This window comes from Camelus ferus, chromosome 21 (genome assembly GCF_009834535.1).
Source record: "Camelus ferus isolate YT-003-E chromosome 21, BCGSAC_Cfer_1.0, whole genome shotgun sequence".
Lineage (NCBI taxonomy): Eukaryota > Metazoa > Chordata > Mammalia > Artiodactyla > Camelidae > Camelus > Camelus ferus.
Genome location: NC_045716.1, coordinates 9,174,565 through 9,194,323, shown reverse-complemented (window position 1 = coordinate 9,194,323; position 19,759 = coordinate 9,174,565). Strand labels below are relative to the sequence as shown.

The 19,759-nt window shown below is 38.7% G+C and overlaps 2 protein-coding genes across 2 annotated transcripts in view; one reads left to right on the top strand and one right to left on the bottom strand.

Moving 5' to 3' along the window:
• ANKRD45 (ankyrin repeat domain 45) overlaps positions 1–2,519 on the bottom strand; it is a 30,379-nt gene extending 27,860 nt beyond the window's left edge. Inside the window, exon 1 of the mRNA XM_014561085.2 lies at positions 2,418–2,519. Within this exon, the coding sequence (XP_014416571.2) occupies positions 2,418–2,450 (33 nt within the window). The 5' untranslated portion in view covers positions 2,451–2,519. The remainder of the gene's footprint in view (positions 1–2,417) is intronic.
• Positions 2,520–7,886: 5,367 nt separating this feature from the next.
• Positions 7,887–19,759, top strand: part of KLHL20 (kelch like family member 20) — a 36,793-nt gene continuing 24,920 nt past the window's right edge. The window contains exons 1-2 of the mRNA XM_006172571.3: positions 7,887–8,041; positions 8,967–9,030. Coding sequence (XP_006172633.1) covers positions 9,008–9,030 — 23 coding nt within the window. The 5' untranslated portion in view covers positions 7,887–8,041; positions 8,967–9,007. The remainder of the gene's footprint in view (positions 8,042–8,966; positions 9,031–19,759) is intronic.

The window sequence follows — 19,759 nt, the reverse complement described above, 5'->3', positions numbered from 1 at the left end:
AGAAATAAAATTGCCTCTCTAAGCTCCAAGACCTTGTCTCTGGGTTATTTGACTCATCGGGGACGGGGGCCGATCTTTCAGCAACACATTTATTAGTATATTTGTATATATATAATTAAATAAAATATTATTTGTCCTTACAAAATCCCATTCTATTTTTTACATTTCTGGGGTGGGGAGGTTGAGGTTATTTATTTATTTATTTATTTATTTTACTGGAGGTACTGGGGATTGAACCCAGGACCCTGTGCATGCTAAGCACACACTCTACCACTGAGCTATATACCCTCTTTGCCAATCTATTTTTTTTTAATTAAAGCATAGTCCATTTACAATGTTGTGTTAATTTCTGGTATACAGCACAGTGATTCAGTTATATACATATATATATACACATATAGATTCCTTTTCATATTTTTTTATTATAGGCCATTAGAAGGTATTGAATATAGTCCCCTGCGCTATACAGTAGGACCTTATTGTTTATTTTTTTAATTGAAGTACAATTTATTTACAATGTTGTATCAGTTTCTGGTGTACACCATAATGATTCAGTTATATACATCATTTTTCATTACAGTTTATTACAAACCATTAAATACAGTTCCTGGTGCTATACAGTAGGGCCTTGTTGTTTATCTATTTTATGTATAGCAGTATCTGCAAATCCCAAACTCCCAATTTATCCCTCCTCACCCCCTTCCCCTCCCTGGTAACCATAAGTTTGTTTTCTATGCCTGTGAGTCTGTTCCAGGATCGATCATTTTTAAGAGTGTAACAAAGTCCTGAGACCAGAAAGATTGAGGACCACTGCTTTAGAACATATATGTGACCTAGCAGCAGCAGACAGTCTTGCAGAGGAGGCTTGCCCCGACCTGGCTGCTGTAGCAAGGTGAGGAAGCTCTGTAGGGAGGGAGGGCAGCCGGGCAAATCACCCCCACCGGGGAGGAAGGGAAGACACAGCAAGAGCTCAGTGTAACCGAGTGAGACAGGGAGCACCAGAGCCAGGGAGAGCTACTAAGCTCTGACCAAACCAGGAGAGAAGTGTTCACAAGGTACCTGAGCTCAGACATGGCAAAGGGACCCCAGACACTTCCCCACAGATCTCGTGAGCCACCCAAACATATCCACATACCAAGACACCATCTCAAAGAGATAATCAGGGAGCATTTATCTGAGAACTTAAATGTCTTTATATGAGAAATTAAACATTTGACAAGGAAGCCATTTACAGATTAAATTTAAAACCAACTTAACATTATTTTTTCCTAATAACAACTGAGTGCTCATGAAAGAAACTAGATCAGTCACAAAAATAAATTACATTTTCTTTGCCTGGGAAAGTTGTAACATGGATCGAAATTGCAACCCACTACACATAACCGAAAGTTCACAGAGAATATGAGCATGGAGAGGGGAGAGGGGAGAGAGGAGGGCTGGAACGCTGAAGGCAGAATGGCTTACTGGACTATGGGTCAGAAGGCCCATGCTTTAGTCCTGATTCTGGTATTTATTAATTATGCGACTTTTCCGAACTCACTCTCCTCATTTGTGAAATGAGAGCAGCACCTGCTCTGCCTTACTGAATTAGGGGAGGAAAACAAGTCTGTAAACTTTTCCTTTCAACTATAAAGTGTGAGCTCTTTTGAGGCTGCTAAGGCACTAGTCTCAGACAATCTCCTAAGTCCCTACCCCATCGGTGTCACAGTCTGGTGGGAAAGACACAAGTAAATCAGCAATGATAGAATGAGATGAGGGACAGAATGCAGATAAGGAAAGGGTGCTTGGAGCGTAAAGAGGTTGGACCTCTAAATTAGACTCCGAGTGCCGAGGTCCTGGAAAGGCTTCCCAGAAGAGGTTGACACTTCAGTACCAAAGAGCAGGAGTTTTAAAAAGAGGACAAAAGGGAAGTCCAGGCAATGGGATTAGCATACACAATGGGCAAGGAGGCAGACCAGCCGGCCTGAAGTTGTGGTAGCGGAATAGATCTGAAGGGCCTTTTAAGCCAACTGAGTTTTCTCTTAAAAAAAATGTCGTCCCTTGAGGATTTTAAGTCTCAGCTTTAGGAGAAGGCCTCAAAGGGCGGCCCTGGGCTCTCCAGGGTTAAACAATAGGAAGGCCCGAGGGAGTGGATACAGAGGGTGGCAGCCCCGCCTCGAGAACAGGGAGGTCGGGCCCAGGGTGCAGCGGTCACTACTGGGCACTAGAATCCGCCTTTCGGCCTGAAGCCAAGGAACTGGCCGCGGGGCGGGACCGGCTACGCAAAGCTCGGACAAAGGCAAAGCCTGGGGACGCCGCGGTTGAAGCCCATTCCCCGCCAGCCCCTGCCGAGCAGCCTGGCGGGGAGATGCCCATTGTCCCCCATGCCCACTGCTGCGCCCACCCCCCGGCCCTGGGCCCAGGAACCCGGGACTCACCGCTCCCCGGGACCAGCCTTCCGCGGTTACCATGGTGACGGCGCACGCCGCGCGCAGCAGCTCCGCCCCCAGCGCCGTGGCTCCGGCGGCGCGCGAAGGTCAAGGTTACAAAGAGCTGGAAGCGCGAAGCAAAAGGTGGAAGGGCGTTCATCAAAACGATTAAAAGCACTGTGTTCGGACAGTGACGTGCCGGACTTTCCCCCTTTATTTTGTAAGTTTTCTGTAACGTGGTGTATATTTATTTTACAACTTAAAAAATAAAATTTAAAAATACGATGTGGTACATTTTTGCAGGCCTGTTGTAGTCTTATCTTTGGCCTCTGAACGAAAGCATTTTCATGAAATATGAAGATGCATTCCAAAACTACGAAAGATTCTAATTATAACGGACAATTTGATTGATTTTCTGGTCTACTGGGGGTCTTTCTCCTATGGTTTATGGCCACTGTCACCAACAAGTAGCGGTTCCTAAGACCTCACCAGTGCCAACTATGGCAGGAGTGGTAGCAACTTGGAAACTATATCTCTTTTGATACAGGAATTTAAGATTCAAAACACACGACTTTTTAAAGGGGGGAGGGTAGAGGTGGGACAGGAGCATTGAAGAAACCAGCAGAGAGGGACTAAAGTTACCCAGAAATTATATAAATGTTCACACCGATCACAGAAATGAAGACCAGGGAGTTTGTACTGAAGACAAACGTGAAGGAAAACATTTCATTTCTCTCCTGTTTCTACAAGGAAATTATTAAGGACGAGTTAATATTTTAGAGGAACTCTAAACATTTGAGTTCAAGGCTGAATAGCCTAGTTTTAAAATGGATAGTTGGCCTAAAGCCCAAGTAAAATATCACTATTGTAGATCTGAACTTCTGGAATACAAGAATAATTTTGAAAAAATTTTGAACTATAATTATTGAAAATTTCTTATTTGAATAAGTTGTGATAGTCAAATTCCAGAGTTTGACATTATAGACAAGAACAATAATCTAGGAGCTTTGTCAGTTGCCAGCTTGCTCCTGCAGTCACCCATGCAGCACATTTGCTCTACTAAACACTCATTTCTTAACCAAAGTTAATAGAGGAGCAAGACATTTTAGGTATTTCACTTTTGATAGGTTCTTTTTTTTTCATAGTCTTTGGTTTGGGGAGTTTTTTAATGTATGGTTGGAAGATGACTTATAGTGCATGACTGTTTTTAATTAATCTTCATTGGTTGTGAAGGATTCCCAAATACAGTTGTTTCTTGAAAGTCTTAAATTGAGTTAACTATCTGAAAAGTAAATAGAATTATTTTTAGTGCTCTGAATGCTAGAAAGAGTGGGAAGATCTATTCAGATCTGGGAAACCTAAGAGCAAATAGGCCTTGTTCTCTTCTTAACTGCTTGTCAGAAATAGCTGCATGATTCAGTTAAGCAGACTACATTAGAAACAGCCTGATGAAGGAGATTCCTGCCTCCACTGTGGCCCAGATGCAGCACATAGACACCTGTGATCACCTGTAACTCCTATTCCCTCCCACCCAAAGCTTGGAATTAGAGTATGGAGAAGAGCCATTGGATCTGAAGGGGACAAATGGATGTACCAGAGACATATCAGCAACAACCTATGGGTACTAACGATGGGGATCCAGAGAAGACAGTGAAGGCTGAGTGTACAAATGACTTAAGGAGCAGATGAGATAAGTGCTATTCAAGCCCCTCTGAAATTAGGTCAGCTCCAAAAAATTATGGTAGAGAGGTTTCCAAATTGATTGCATTCATTTTTTTCTACCCTAGGAGAATGGATCCTCCAAAAAGAATTTAAATTATTTTAATTATTATTATATTGCTTAAATTCCATAGTTCAGAGACTAAAACTCATGTTCTTTATACAATTTAATTTCTAATGGAATAGCAGTATTTCATGTATTTCATGTAACAGTATTATAATGAAATAACTAGCTGAGAAAGTTACTTCAAGGTAATTTAATGTAGTTTATAAATAATTATATTCCCTTGACTGAAGGTCTATCATATGCTAAATCATCTCTAATCCTCAGAGCAGCTCCGTGAAGGTGGTATTATTTTTCTTCAAACTGACACTCAGCAAAGTTGAGTCGCCTGAGACCACACAGCTAGGAAAGGGCTAAACCAGGAGTTGAACATAGGTCTGTCTGGCTTAAATCACCACAGGATTGCCACTGGTTAGATATAAACGAATTACATATTAAAAGACCCTGTCCAAAATGATAATTTAATTATACAATAATCTATCTTGAGCCATCTTTTTGGCAGTAATTAGATAATATTAATGTCATTCCTGGTGTACGACTGAAGGGCTGTTTCTGTGTATAGCTCACCTCCACAGTTGAAAAGTGAAGGAAAAAAATTTTTTTTTAATTTCTTCTGTATAGCACAGGGGACTATATTCAATATCTTGTAATAACCTTTAATGAAAAAGAATATGAAAATGAATATATGTATGTATATGCATGACTGGGACATTGTGCTGTACACCAGAAATTGACACATTGTAACTGACTATACTTCAATTTAAAAAAAAAGTGAAGGAGGAGGTACTGAATATCCATGGTTTTTGCCTGCCCATCCTTCCTCTTCTGGTTATGGTGCAGTTTTCTCGGAGGGAACCCCTTTGGCCCACTCTCAGCCCATGTGGTTTAGGTGAGGCTGATCCCCCTCCAGATCAAGTCCTGTCCAAGTAGTGTTTTCTACACCCCAAGCCATAGTGATTAGGTCAGGAAGAAGCATAGCACATAGATCAGTGTAATCAAAGCTAATCTTGAATTTTGGCCAGAGCACTAAGTAAGTAGGCATTGTTTTTTCAGCCCAGGTTAAGAGGATGTCACCCTGAGCTGCCAGTAACTATCTTGCCACCATGTGTAGAGAGCTTGACAGAGCCATGAAAGAGCCAAGAAGTGAACAAGAAACTGAATCTTGATGCCATCACTTGAGCCCTGGAGCTAGACATGCCCAAAGCCATTTTTCCCCTCCTTTTTCAATTGTGTAAGTCAATGAGTTATTTTTTTCCTAATTAATAAAAACATTGGATTTCTGTTACTTGTAACATCAATGCCCCATAATATGGAGGGGGAAAATATAGGATGGCTTTATTTTTACTTTTATTTTTACTGAAGTACCTTCAGTTACTGTGTGTCAATTTCTGGTATACAGCACAATGTCCCAGGCAGGCATATACATACATATTTATTTTCATATTCTTTTTCATTAAAGGTTATTACAAGATATTGAACATAAGTTCCCTGTGCTATATAGCAGAAATTTTTTAAAAATCTATTTATATATACATATCGGCTAACATTTTTAAATCTCAAACTCCCAAGTTTATCCCTTCCCACTCCCTTTCCCTGGTAACCATAAGATTGTTTACTATGACTGCAAGTCTGTTTCTGTTTTGTAGATGAGTTCAGTGTCTTTTTTTTCTCTTTTTTAAAAAAAAATCCACATATGAGTGATATCACATGATATTTTTCTTTCTCTTTCTGGCTTATTTCACTTAGAATGATGATTTCCAGGTCCATACATGTTGCTGCAAATGGAATTATTTTATTCTTTTTTTATAGCTGAGTAGTATTCCATTGTATGAATATACCACAACTTCTTTAACTAGTCTTCTGTTGATGGACATTTAGGTTGTTTCCATGTCTTGGCTATTAATGTAGTGCTGCTATGAACACGGGTACATGTATCTTTTTTAATTAGAGTTCCCTCTGGATATATGCCCAGAAGTGGGATTGATACTTAAATTCTTTATACCTGAGTCTTAATTTCCAGAAAATGGGGCCTTGATGATAGTTCCTACCTCTTGGATGGTTGTTGTGAGATGATATACAGCACTTAGCTGTGATCAGCACTTGAAAAATGCTGCTGCTATTATTACTATCAGATTATACCCTCAGATGTCAGGCATGGTGTTTTCATTTCATTTGTGTAGCCATTGGGAACCATTGAAAGTTTTTATGTAGAAGAGGAAGAGGATGAAGGTGATATTTAGAAAGATGCATATGACAGCAATAAGGAGCTTGCTTATCCATAAAATGAGAAAGGAACTGGGAGAACTAATAGAAATGAGGAAATTGAGGGAAGGTAGCATATTTGGGAAGAATAAGATGAGTTGTACTTTGTGGATTATTTTATATGTAACTGTAGATCCCTTATGAAGAACAGCTAAAGAAAATCTGGTTAAGTTTGTGTTTAGCCTATGAAGTTATCAGGAAATCAGCAACAGTCTTCACTAATGTTACTGAAATTGTATCACCTACCCTATCATTTGTTTGTTTTCTAAACATAGAGCAAAATTCGGGTGGCTGTGTGCTAAGGGAAATCAGACAAAGGACTAAGTGAAAAAGAATTTTCTTTCCTTTAATACTAAAGTGAGTTCACAGAAGTGTTTGAAGTGTCTGGTGGTGAATACTAAATGAAAGGGCAAGCCGACAAAGTCTTAGAATCCTGAATAAAATTCTGGTGTCTTGAAAGCTAAACTGGGGGAAACCTGGAAGGTCAGGTCTATTTCTGATTTGCCTGGGGATCCTCAGCAGTTTGCACGCAGTAGGGGCCTAATAGATATATGTCAACCCCATGTATGTGCCAACTAAAAATTGGCTCTTGCTATCTGCCTCTAAAAGGATTAAATCACTTTGGCACTTGTCATCTACCTACCTCTGCTTGGATTAAATCACGAACTGCTGCAGCCGCTGACCTCCAACACTCCCTGAAGGGAGTTCAGAGTGGATATCAGGAATGAGGAACTCTGCTCTGGCAAAACTGGAAAACCGGCAGAAAAGGCCTTCAGATAGTTAGATATTTTCAGATTTTATGAGCCCAAATTCTTGCATATCTCCTCACATCTAGAAAAGCACTAAAATCATTAATGGTGGCGTCTGATCCTCGTGACTTAGCAGCAAGCCTCCGTCTAAATATGTACTTGACTGTATGTACCCCACCTTCACTAGAATCATATATAATACTGAGTCCTCCCCACTCCCACCCCTCTTCTGAGCAGTTCCTAACAGCTGTCTGAAGTCTTGTCTCCAGAGCTATAGCCCTCATTTTGCCCTCAAATAAAACTTAACACAGAACTCTTACGTTGTACGACTTTATTTCAGTGGACATATGCATTTGTCAATCACTCAGTCTACAATTAGGGAAAAGACTGTGCCACTAGGAAACCTACCAGCTACCTATAAATAAAAATTCCTAGCTTCCCCTGATTCCTCTCATCTTTCTATTGGATTCTGCTGGAGAAAACAAAGAAGAAAAGAGGAGGCTTCAGTATTCAAACACTGGCAGTTCAGCGGTGAACTTGTACGGTAGTTACCCTCGGGATACAAGGAACTGGATACAAGGACAGACCCAAATCCCCAACGAATGGTGTAGCTACTTCCTGATCCGCCCGGAACCTCTTGGCGGAGTATGTGGGTTCTAGGAGGAACGATTTAGTAATGGAACCACTTCCTGCTGCCGAAGTCGGGCGAGGGGCGGGGAGGAAATAGCGCGAGGAGCGGCACCCAGCTTGCGCTAGCCCCGGCAGAGAAGGAGGCCCAAAGGAAGAGGCGGGCGGAGGAGGCAGAGGAGGCTGCGGCGGCGAAGAAAGTGTCGGAGCCGGTAGGTTCGCAGCCTTGGAGCAGGGGACACTGGATAGCGCCCAGGACTCGCTTTGCAAATCTGTGCTCCCAAGTTGCGGAGCTGCCCAGTGGGGTGGGAGCCGTGCTTCGCCAGTCGCCTGTCAACTGGCATCAAGAAGGTGCTTTTGGGGCAGTGGGGCTGGGCCTTGCGGGGCACCAGAGTGCGATCGAGCTGGCTAACAGCCCTGCCCCGGAGCCAGGGAAGCGCTGGGCCGTTCTTTCCGAGGGCGTGGGCTCCACACTCTGGACAGCTTCCCTAGACAGGGGTTGGAATTCGGGGAGAAGGAAGTGGATACTGTACGTCCCACTGAACCCTCGGGACCTAGCGAGATCTTGCCAAGTGGGTGATGGACATTGTTTTGGGGACTGAAGGAAGGACTTGTAAAGAGGTTGTTAGTCTGGAGCCTTCGTTTCTCTGCCCTGTTCTAGGTGACCGGGCTATCCGAAGCAGAGTTGTTTGTTTTTAAGGCAAATGCCTACTCCTGCTCCTGTCGCTTCCGGACAAGTTGACAGCTTTCAGCCTTCAGATTAAACCAACATAACATGTTCCCTTTCCAGTCTATCACGTTAAAACTGCTGTGGGTATCTGGTGAATGCTCTGTAGGGATACTTAATAGTGAGGTCAAAGTTAAATGCTCCAAGCACTTTTTGAAGAGAGAAAAGACTAACCTAGCTGTTAGAACTGTTTTTAGCTCACTTTCCCTTGCCTTCACGAATAATCGTTTTGGCGTTCAGAGTAAGGATAGTTGTCTTAAGGGACTAGGTAAGGGTTATGATTGTGCATCTACCTGTGGTCTAATAGGATATACAGTTATTTTTCACTGAACGACATGATTATATAGAGATTGTTACTGAAAAGGTCAGAAATTATTTTTATTAAGTTACTGCTTTTTTGTTGTCTTTAGGTTCGGCTTTAGAGTGTGGTGAAGGGTGCTTTTCATGGTGCATGGAAGGAAAGCCAATGCGCAGGTAGGCATCTAGGAAGAAAACCTTCAGTTTTACTAAATGAAATTCAGCATGTAATAATCCAGGCTTCATTTTAAAAATTTTTAAAGATTTTCAAATCTTACCAAATTCTGCCTGGAACTAATGATTCTTGTCCTAAAATAAGTCAAAAGAAATATCAGGAATTAATAGCTTTTTTAAACTATTTTTTAAATTGAAGTATAGTCAGTTACAATGTGTCAATTTCTGCTGTACAGCATAATATCCCAGTCATGCATGTATACACATGTATTCATTTTCATATTCTTTTTCATTAAATGTTATTACAAGATATTGAATATAGTTCCCTGTGATATACAGAAGGAATTAATAGCTTTTTAAATAGAATAAAATATAGAACTTAAATTTCTAAACAGTGCTATGAATTTTATGTAGTTATTAACATTTCAGTTTTTCTTTTTACATCTTAATTTTTTGTGATAATCATTAAGTGAACTATAATACTGTATGGGTTTATTATAGTCTTCAATTCCCTATAGAATGTAGAGGGTTCTGTTGCCATATAAGAATAATGGTTATTTATAATACACTGTAGTGAATATCTAATTATGGTTTTGATTATTTCATTGATGTTCAATAATACATTTGTTCTGTTAATTAAAATAGCTGCATTGAAGGGAAGATTGAGGACTAAAGAAGGTATTGTGCATAATAACTTAATCTATGGAAAAATAGAATAGTGTGTGGGAAAATATAGACAATTACAGACCCTCCCAACCCTAGAATTTAGTAATTCTTTTTCTCAATCTGTTCAAACACATAGGACTCAAATTCGTACTGAAACAAAATCAGCCCATTTCTATTTCTTCATTTTTAAAACTCATTTTCCATTTATTGAACTGTGTATAATCATCTGTTGTTTAACATCAAATATAAATAGCTCTGTCAGTCCCTTTTAAGAGAAGAAACATTTCGTGATGGAAGTAGGACTTAGAACCAGGAGCTAGAAGCAGAATACATTTTTCCAAATCTGTTATGACTTTTGATTGCTCTTGAGCTGTTTACCTTCTCTGTGCCCCAGTTTACTTCTCTAATGTATATGATCAAGATGTTGGGAATTAATGAATGCTTGCAAATGCTTTGAGATCTCCAGATTAAAAGATGATATGGATATAACAAATACCATTATCTTACTTATATTTTACTCTATAGTAGGACTATTTGAAAGTACATGAAGTTAACAACACATATATTAAATGCTTCATCACTTCAACTTCTAAAATGATTGCAGAAACCAGATTGCTTCTTATCCTCAGCTGCCATAAATGTCATAACTTATGTAATTGTTAAAATAAGAGCTTTTTATTTTTTAAAAAGAGAAGGCACAGCATGGGAATGTTTTTGGTTTATCAGTAATTTCTGTATAAAATATTTGTTTAATCATTCATACTTACCCTTTTTTAAAAAAATCTTGCTTTATTATATGATACTGTCAATTATTACAAATCATGTTGGAGAATTCTGGTGCCATTAATTGTTAAATTGCTGCTGTTTCTTTTCATCACTATCACTTGGCCAGAACTTGGCTTACCATTGCTCCCTGGTTTTACTTTTACCTGCTACCTATGTTAATCATGGTCACACTTCCCTACCCTCTCATTGGGCTGTCATTCTTGCTGCTATGACCCAAAAAGCAGTCTCTGGAAAGTAATTTTGGGTTTATACTTAGCTGTTATTGGAGAAGCTTTGGATGAGAATAACTCTTTATATTGAGATTAGTTAAATAAATGTTCATTCTCCCTAGAGTATGAGCTCTTTGAGTATCATATGTCTTCTGTATCTTTGCCTCCCTGGCACCTAATGATCACTGAATAATTGTTTGAATGACAATAGCTGAACAGCATCTGGAGATTTTTCCCAGGGGGGTGGGGTGAGACTTTGAACAAGAAAAGATTGAAAATTGTTGTTAGGGGTATCCTAATGCTTAATAAAGTTTTATGAAATTGATTGGCATTTTATTAGCAAAGCTTCATTGCATTCATTTATTTAACTAGCTATTATGTGTAAATGCAACAAAATTTAAAAGATAAAATAGGATATTTAATGAAAAGTAAGTCTCCCAATGCTGACCTTGGCTCCCAGTTTTCTCCAGGGGAACCATTTGTAAGCGGTTTCTTATGCATTCTTTCACAGTATTGTAATGCATGTACAAGCATATATAAAATATCTCCGCTTTTTTAAAAACACTCATGTCAGCATATCATGTACATTCTTCTGTATCTTTCTTTTTTCACTTCACACATTATCTTGTAGATTATGACAAACACATATAGACCCACCTTATTCTTTTTAATAATTACATAGTATTCTCTTGTCTGTAGGTACCATAGTTAACCAGTCCCATTGAAAGACATTTAAGTTATTTCAAATGATTTGCTGTTATGACTGGTTCTACAGTGAATATCCTTGTATGTGATTTTTGCCCAATTGTGTACATATAGAATAAATTCCTAGATGTAGAATTGCCCAAAGAGTATGTGCATTTTAAAATTTTTGTTAATATTAACAGATTCCCCTCCTTAGAGATTATACCAATCTTCAGTCTTACCAACAATGTGCCTGTTTCCCAAGATACTATTTTTAATCATTTTTAAAATTTAGAGACACTAAAGCATTTTGAGATGTAATTCTTCCTTCTTTCCTTAAATATATAAGTAAGAAATTGGGCTTGATTTTATTATGAATGGTTTATTCACTACCATTTATATAGTACTTGTTCTATGCCTGTATACTGCATATATACGGATGAAGTGATGGAAAGACGTGAGCAGACTCCGTAATGCAACATGAACAGGGTTTTAATAGAGATGTAAACCTCTGCTCTGTGGAGATGAGGAAAGCTTCACAGAGATGGTGATATTTGAGCTGCATCTTCTAGAAAGGATAAGAATTTGCTTTAAAGAATGTACTTTAAAGGATAAGAATTAAAGAAGGGAGGTAATAAAGGACACTATAAACAGAAGGAACAGCTGTGCCACCACCAAAAAAAAAAAAGATACCAGGACCTGGAAGTGCATGACATATATGGAATGGTAAGTATATCTGGAGTGCAGAATATGTGAGGGAGAAAGAAGGGGGAACAAGGGGGAAAAAATCATGGAAAATGAGGCCACAACCATGGGAAAGAGTTTGACTTCACCCTTTAGGTATTTCAGAGCCAATGGGCATTGTTATACAAATCAGGTTTGTTCTTTGGACTGATATTTAAGAAGAAAGGACATGGACTAGAAAGACAGAAGAAATGATGTCAAAAAACTAATTTAAGGGAGTTGTGGTAGTTTTGATGAAAGCTGATAAGGACCTGAAGTAGATCTGTGGCAGTGGGGATTAAGAGAAGAGAATGGAACTGAGGTTGTTTAATAGTAAAATCAAAAGGATTTGGTGAATATAGAGTGAAGGAAAGGTAACGATATAAATGACTCCAAAGAGTTCAACTTGGGAAACTAGGTGCTGCTATAATCAAAAACACAGGAAAAGGCACAGGTTTCAGTAAGCCCAGAACAGATTCTCTCTCATATATTTTAATGGTACTGTGTCTAGGAAACAGCCAGGTAAAGATAGCATGTAATTGGAATATAGGTCGGGGGCAGCAGAGCTGTTTGGGCTGAAGAGAAAAAAAAAATTGTGAGTCATTAATATGCTGAAGATTCTTGAAGTTGTAGGTGTGGGTGAGGGTACAACGGAAAAGGAGGATGCTAAAAACAGAATCCTAGGGAGTACCAGGGGAGTTTAAGGTGTGACCTAAGATGAAAACCCAGGGAAGATTCTAAAGTAGGTAAGAACCTTTAGGTTCTTTGGGTCTTGTTTAATTTAATTGTATCTAGAGTTTTTATTGATACTGTTCACTCACAGTGAAGAAAGATGAGCTCCTTGAGTTCAACATCAAAAGTCAAATCCCATCCAAATCTCTTGTCTTTAGAACTTCCTGTTTAGTCTAGTCAGTCTAAAATGTATGCTTAAAAATAGTAGTATGAGATACACCTGCTTGATTTGGCTTTCTTGGTGTGGCATGCACTGTAGGTTGGCTTGCTCAATGCTTTTCCTTCTACTATATATAGACACAAGAAAAATAAATATTATGCTTGCTGTCTTTAACCTTCTTCGCAATTTGGGTTGGCTGTGTAACACATGCTGCCAGTGAGCTGTCAGTGGAAGTCGCTGAGAGGTATCCTAGGAAGACTCGCTTTCCTGACATAAGGGAGACCAGCTTGCTTGCGTGGCCATTTGCCCTTCCTCCATCTTGCCTTGATTGCTGGCCAAGGCACCCAGTGCTGACCCTCCATTCATCCAATAAACAGTGAGGAGATGTCTTAGGGCAGAAGCATTCATGACCTATTTTCAGTTCCTTCATGTCAATTCTTGAGGGATTGACAGCTTGGCTTCTTGGTCTGGAATCAGGTATGGAATGTAGTGCCTAGTGGGTGCTCTTCTAAGAAGCAGAATTGGCACTTTGAGGTGTTCTGTCTGTTTTGAGGATTTGTGTGCTCAAATCTCTAGCTCTCCCCATTCAAGTGTGCTTAGGACTTCAAATGAGTCAACTCAGCTGAATCTTTTTAATGAGCAGGCTGTTAATTTGCAAATTAAAACAAAATTTTTGAAGTGTAAAAGGACAGATACTCATTTAATAGATAGGAAGCACAATTCTAAGCGAAGGAAAGATTCTGCAGGTCTTGGACTAAGAGATAAAGCTTAATTTTAAATGATGTAAATTTAGAAGGCTATGTTTTTTAAACCTTTTATTGTGCTTGATTTCAAGTTATCGTAGCCACTTACAGAAAATGACTCTTTCCTCAATTAAGAATATTTCTTTGGAAGTAGGTCTGAGGAACAAGTGATATGATAGCTCTGAAATTTAAGTTGACTCGCACATTTTGGGTGGGTGGAAATATTATTAAACGTACTTACCAAAAATTGAAACATTCCTTTAGCAAACATGAAGAATATTTTGGATATTTGATTTGTTCTTTGGTTTTTCTTCCTTCGTGCACATGGTTTGATTCTTCTATCATTTAAGGAGATTTCAGTAATAACCCCTCCATTTACCTAGCTTACGTTTCCTTGACCTCCTAAATTCCTGTGACTTTCACGTTCACCCACTTCAAAAATTCATGCCTACTATCACTCAGAAATCATAGGTCCTCGTAACTTGTTTTCTGACAATAACTGCAGCTTTTCCTTGATCCACTCATAATCAACATGCTTTTTGCCCCTTGTGTTTTTACACAATTTACTCCTACAACCACTTCAAACATTTTCTAGCTACCACCCAACTCCCGAGTTTGTCCGTGGCATTTCCCAACTCTAGATTAATGCAAGCATTTATACTCTCTAACTTGGGCTGTTGGTTACTGCAGGATAAAACCAGCCACTGGCAATTCATGCTACTGTGTTCAGAGTCTTTAATATCGTTGGGACCAGCAGTGACAGCTGACACTATTTCTGTGAGTCCCTAATCAATGCCTACTCATCCCCCCAGTAGCTGTGTCGCACCCTTACTCATTCTTCTCGTGATCCTGTTAGCACTCCTCTCAGTGGCAGCAAGTGACCTGCTCCCCCAACTCCCAACTTCACATTAAAAATAGAGGCTGTCCGGCAAGAACTTCCTTGAGCTCCTGACGCCTCCTTACCCCAAAATAAATGTATCTGTTTCCACACTCTCCTCATCTCTTATGCTGGGCTCTTCTTCCTTTTGTCTAAGGTCCATTCTTCTCTCTCCCGCTAAAACTTTCTCCCTTTGAAATTACTGTGACTTAATTATACTGAGTAGTTTAATTCTCTTTGTTATGATCCCGCTATCTCTAGAACAGTGGTTGAAAAACAAAATCCTTGTATATCTTTGGGAAGTTCACAGAAATTCATGGCACAGCCTCACATAAGACAGTAGTGGGGACTGTGCTGAACTAAGGGCCCAAACCCTCCTAATGATATTCAAGTTCAAGTTCAAAACAAAATAAGCCAAAAAATACTGCAAACGAAATACTTCTAATGGTCTTTATCGTCCCAAGGGGCCCTCACCTTGCCTTTTATAATTAACAGGCCTAAACAGATGTTTTAAAAATACCATCTGTCTCTGAAACAAATGCTGCCCTTTCCGCCAGAATGTGAAAGAGCAACAATTGAAAAACTTGAATAGCAGCTTCTTCCCATTATGTATCGAAATTCAAATGTAGCAATTATGATTTCTTAAAATAATTTGGCATATAATATCTGATGCCTGCCTTACAGATTTTTTTAGATTTATTGACATTTTGGTAAATGTGAATCCTTCTAATTTTATTTTATGTTTGACAATAACTTTGCCCTTAAATTTTTTTTTTTTTATAGCTGCATTTTGAATCATTCTTTCTCCACATTGCTATTTCCTTTCAACTTAGGTCAGTGCATTCTTTTTGTAAAAACCACCATCCACTAAGAAAGGAATTTTATTTATTAGTCAAACTTATTAGCAGGTTATTAGTCAAACTTTAATTTGTGTTAAAATAACCTGCTTGCTAAATGCAGACTCTAGAGCCACACTCCCAGATATTTGGATTCTCTAGCCCCTCTTAAAGATGTGCATTTTTACCAAGAACTTCCCATATTGCTGCTGTTAGAGAAGCACAATATTTTAAAACTCAATATAACAGCTTAATAGGAGTTGGGCATTCAGCCAATGAAGAAAGAGTATCTAGTCTTCTTCCAACATTTTTTCTTCATTTGAAAGAAGAGGCACAGATTCAAAACATAATTCTAAATCTATCAATACCATATTTGGAAAATCTGATAATAATGGTGGAAGAACCTCTGTATACAGGAGTCAAGGCAAGGGCAATTTTCTATATTGAAATTGGTTAGTAAATTTAGAATATGTGACTAATTTTACTGTTTCACATTTTAACTGCTGTATTTTTGTTATCAAAATGTTTTGGGCTGAAAGTAACACAAACTCCTGACTCAGACTGGCTTAATCAATAGGAAAATCTTTTATTTACACGATAAGAAGGCTAGAGATAGGGTAGCCTCCAGGGCTGGTCGAGGCAGGGCTTGATAGGATCATCTTGGACCCGAGTTCTCTCTGTCTCTCCAGACATCTCTGCACCATCAACTTCATCCTAACCTAAAACTGCTCTCCCATCCCCCGGCCACCACTGGCCATGTAGAACATGCATTCTTCCTTACTAACGCCCTGCACAAGAAACTCTCCCTTAAATCGTGGAATGTAAGTCTCTTCTGACAGTTTGGTGACCAGCTAAGGTAAGAGAATGCCATCAACTAATTGATTTAAGAGAATTCGGGGTTCATCTTTAAAACTGGGAACATAGTCAGCTGTCCCTGAAGTCTATGGCTGGTAGAAGAACAAAATCAAGGCTATGTTAAAGTTTGGGAGATTTGATGGTAAGAATTTATCCTGAAGTTATGCTTTTCATAAGTTCTAAAAGAATACAAAATCTGCTAAACTTATCATTAAAAGATTTTGTAGCTTTTTGGTTTTAGAAAGACTGACGCTTTACTAGAATTGGCAGTCATTTTGTAGGAGAAGGCAAAAGCTCGGTTTGGTCTCCCTAGTTTGTTAACTGTTAGAGTCCAGAATAATCCTTCCACTTTCCTCCTTTAACCTTAAAACACATGTAGATTAGTCTTGCAAATTAAGTTAATAAAAATTTTATCTGAGTTCAATTTCTTTTTATATACATTTGTTATGTCATTGGTTCAGTTTTGGGATAGAAACCCACAGACTGAAAAAGCAAATAATCTGAGATCCTCTGTAGTTTCTCTCGATGAATTTTCACTTGGACAGTCAGGCTTGTTCCCCCAAGCCTTTAATTAAAAGATTTCCTAGGGCTCTTTCCTGTCCTGGGGAGCAGTTTGCACTTCATTTTACTACCCTACCCCTCAAGTCATTAAAGTGCTTAATCCATCAGACTCCAAACAAAGTAGTTGTGAAAATAGATGTGACAAGGTGTGAGTACAATCTGTTTCCAGGGCCCTTATTATAATTTGCCTTGTAAGTTGCCCAGAAAAATGTACAGAAAGAAAAAAAAAGAAAACTTTTCTGCCAGTAGAACCCTTGGATGTGATGAGGATGATGGAGGACATGGGCTTAGATTTTTTTTAAAGTAAACATCTACAAAAGCAAATACAACTATGGAAGAAATAATGTATGGAATTAAATATAACTTCTAGAATTAAATACAACTTCTCAGAAGATTTAAAATGAGGTACCCTTTAAAGTCTCAGCCCACAGGTGATCCCTGTTCTTACTCATTTTTCCTAAAAGAGCAGCAGAGTCCAGCCATGTGGCAGTGTGCTTGCTTTTTCTTCCCTCTAAGAGTAACAGCCATGTAAAGCAGATTGCCAGGGCCATTTCTGTTTCAAATGCTTGATCCAGTTGACCAGAACAGTTCAGGATAAAGCACTGACTTTGGAGTCAGAGGACATGCATTCAGACAAATCCTAACACTGTCACTCTCCTTGTGAGGTAAATATAATTTTCCTTGCATTACAAGTGATGAACTTGAAGATCAGAGAAGTTAGGTAATTTGCCCAACAGTACACCTAGTGAATGATGGTGCTAAGGTTTGAACTTGTGTTTGCCTAGCTCCAAACCTGGCATCCTTTCAAGAGAATTCAACAAGAAAGTTTGGAGGGTATAGCTTAGTTTTGAAGGAAGAAAAGTTGAATTCAGTTGACAACTATTTAATGAGCACTGGATCCAGGTCTTTTTGAAGTATAGCATTGAACAAAAGAGAACAAAGGCCTTGTTCTAATGGAGCTTATGTCCTAGTTGGAGGAAAAAGCCAATATATTATGTCAGGAGGTAATTATATATGAAGAAATATTAAGCAAAGTAAAGAGGTTAGGATAGTAGAAGTAAGAGATGCTGTTTCGTATAAGGTGCTCTGATAAATTGACATTTGAACAGAGATCTGAAAAAATAAGGGAAGGAGCTCTGTAGATATTTGGGGAAGAACCTTTCATGAAGGATTAAGGCTCTGAAGCAAGAGAGGCCTTGGCATGTCCCAGAAATAGCAAAGAAGGCTATGTGACTAGAGCGCCATGAGCAAGGGGAAAGCAGTAGGAGATGAATTCAGAGTGAGCCAGGAGAACAGTCATAGAAGTCCATAAACCCAATAGGCTATAATAAACCTAGAGTTGTTTTTTTCCTGTGAGTGTTTAAAGGATTTTGAGCAGAGGAGTGGCATAATCTGACTTTTCCAAAGGATCATTTTGGTTGTTTAGAGAAGAGAATATAAATCAGCAAAGCTGAAAGCAAGCAGGCCACTTATGAGGCTATTATAATATAAAGAAGGGTGAGGGTAGCCTGAATTAGGGTGGGGCCAGTGGATATGTAGAGAAATGGTTGGATTCTACGTATTATTCAGAAGTAGAACGACAGGATTTGCTGGTGGATTGCGGTTGAGAGTGTGTGGAAGGGAAGGAGATCCAAGATTTTTGTCCTGAGCAACTGGAAGAATGAAACTGCCTTTTACTGATCTCGGGGAAGACTAGAGGAGAGACACCTGGGGGAAGGAATCCGTTTTAGATATATCATTGAGATATATTTGAGTGATGGTGGGACATACGTATGGATTTGAATTCAGAACTTATCCAGGTAGGAGATAAGAATCCATTAGTCATTCACATATGGGTGATGGGAACCATAAAATTAAATGAGCTTCTCCAAGAATGTGTGTAGAGAGCAGAGAGAACAGAACTTTTGAGAGTAAACACATTTAAGAGAATTCCTTCCAAGTTTGCAAACCAGACAGCTGACGAGTTGGTAAGAGTATGGAAATGACACACTATTAAAAGTCAGAATTTGTACTAATGCAATCATAGCAGCATTTTTTTTTTTTTGCTATGGCATACTGTTTTTTTTTAAGTAGATATGTAGAAACTAGCTTTCGTATTATACTTAGGTGAAATGAAAAACCATTTACATCTGAGTTCAACAGTACCATTTTTGTGTACATGATTAAGGTTGCAACAAAAACCGCTTTAATTTCAACATACAATGTCAGTATTATAACAGCAATTTTTGAGTTGGTCTTTAGTGATTCTTTTTTAAAGCATGAGTGTACCACTGTTAACCATGTGATTTATTCTTTCAGCATCTACTACAAACAAGGCACCATTAAGCACTTGTGGCTGAAAGCTTTCTTTTTTTTTTTTTTTAACATTTTTTTATTGAGTTATAGTCATTTTACAATGTTGTGTCAAATTCCAGTCTACAGCACAATTTTTCAGTTATACATGAACTTACATATATTCATTGTCACATTTTTTTTGCTATGAGCTTCCACAAGATCTTGTATATATTTCCCTGTGCTATACAGTATAATCTTGTTTATCTATTCTGCATATGCCTGTCAGTATCTACAAATTTTGAATTCCCAGTCTATCTCTTCCCACCCCTCCCACCCCCCGGCAGCCACAAGAGTTTGTATTCTATGTCTATGAGTCTGTTTCTGTTTTGTATTCATGTTCTTTTTTTTTTAGATTCCACATATGAGCAATTTCATATGGTATTTTTCTTTCTCTTTCTGGCTTACTTCACTTAGAATGACATTCTCCTGGGACATCCATGTTGCTGCAAATGGCGTTATGTTGTCATTTTTTTATGGCTGTGAAAGCTTTCTTGATTGTTTATGTGGGTGGTAAAAATTATTGTTGAACTGCTCCACTTTATGTTTCAGCTTTAAGTTGACAAGCA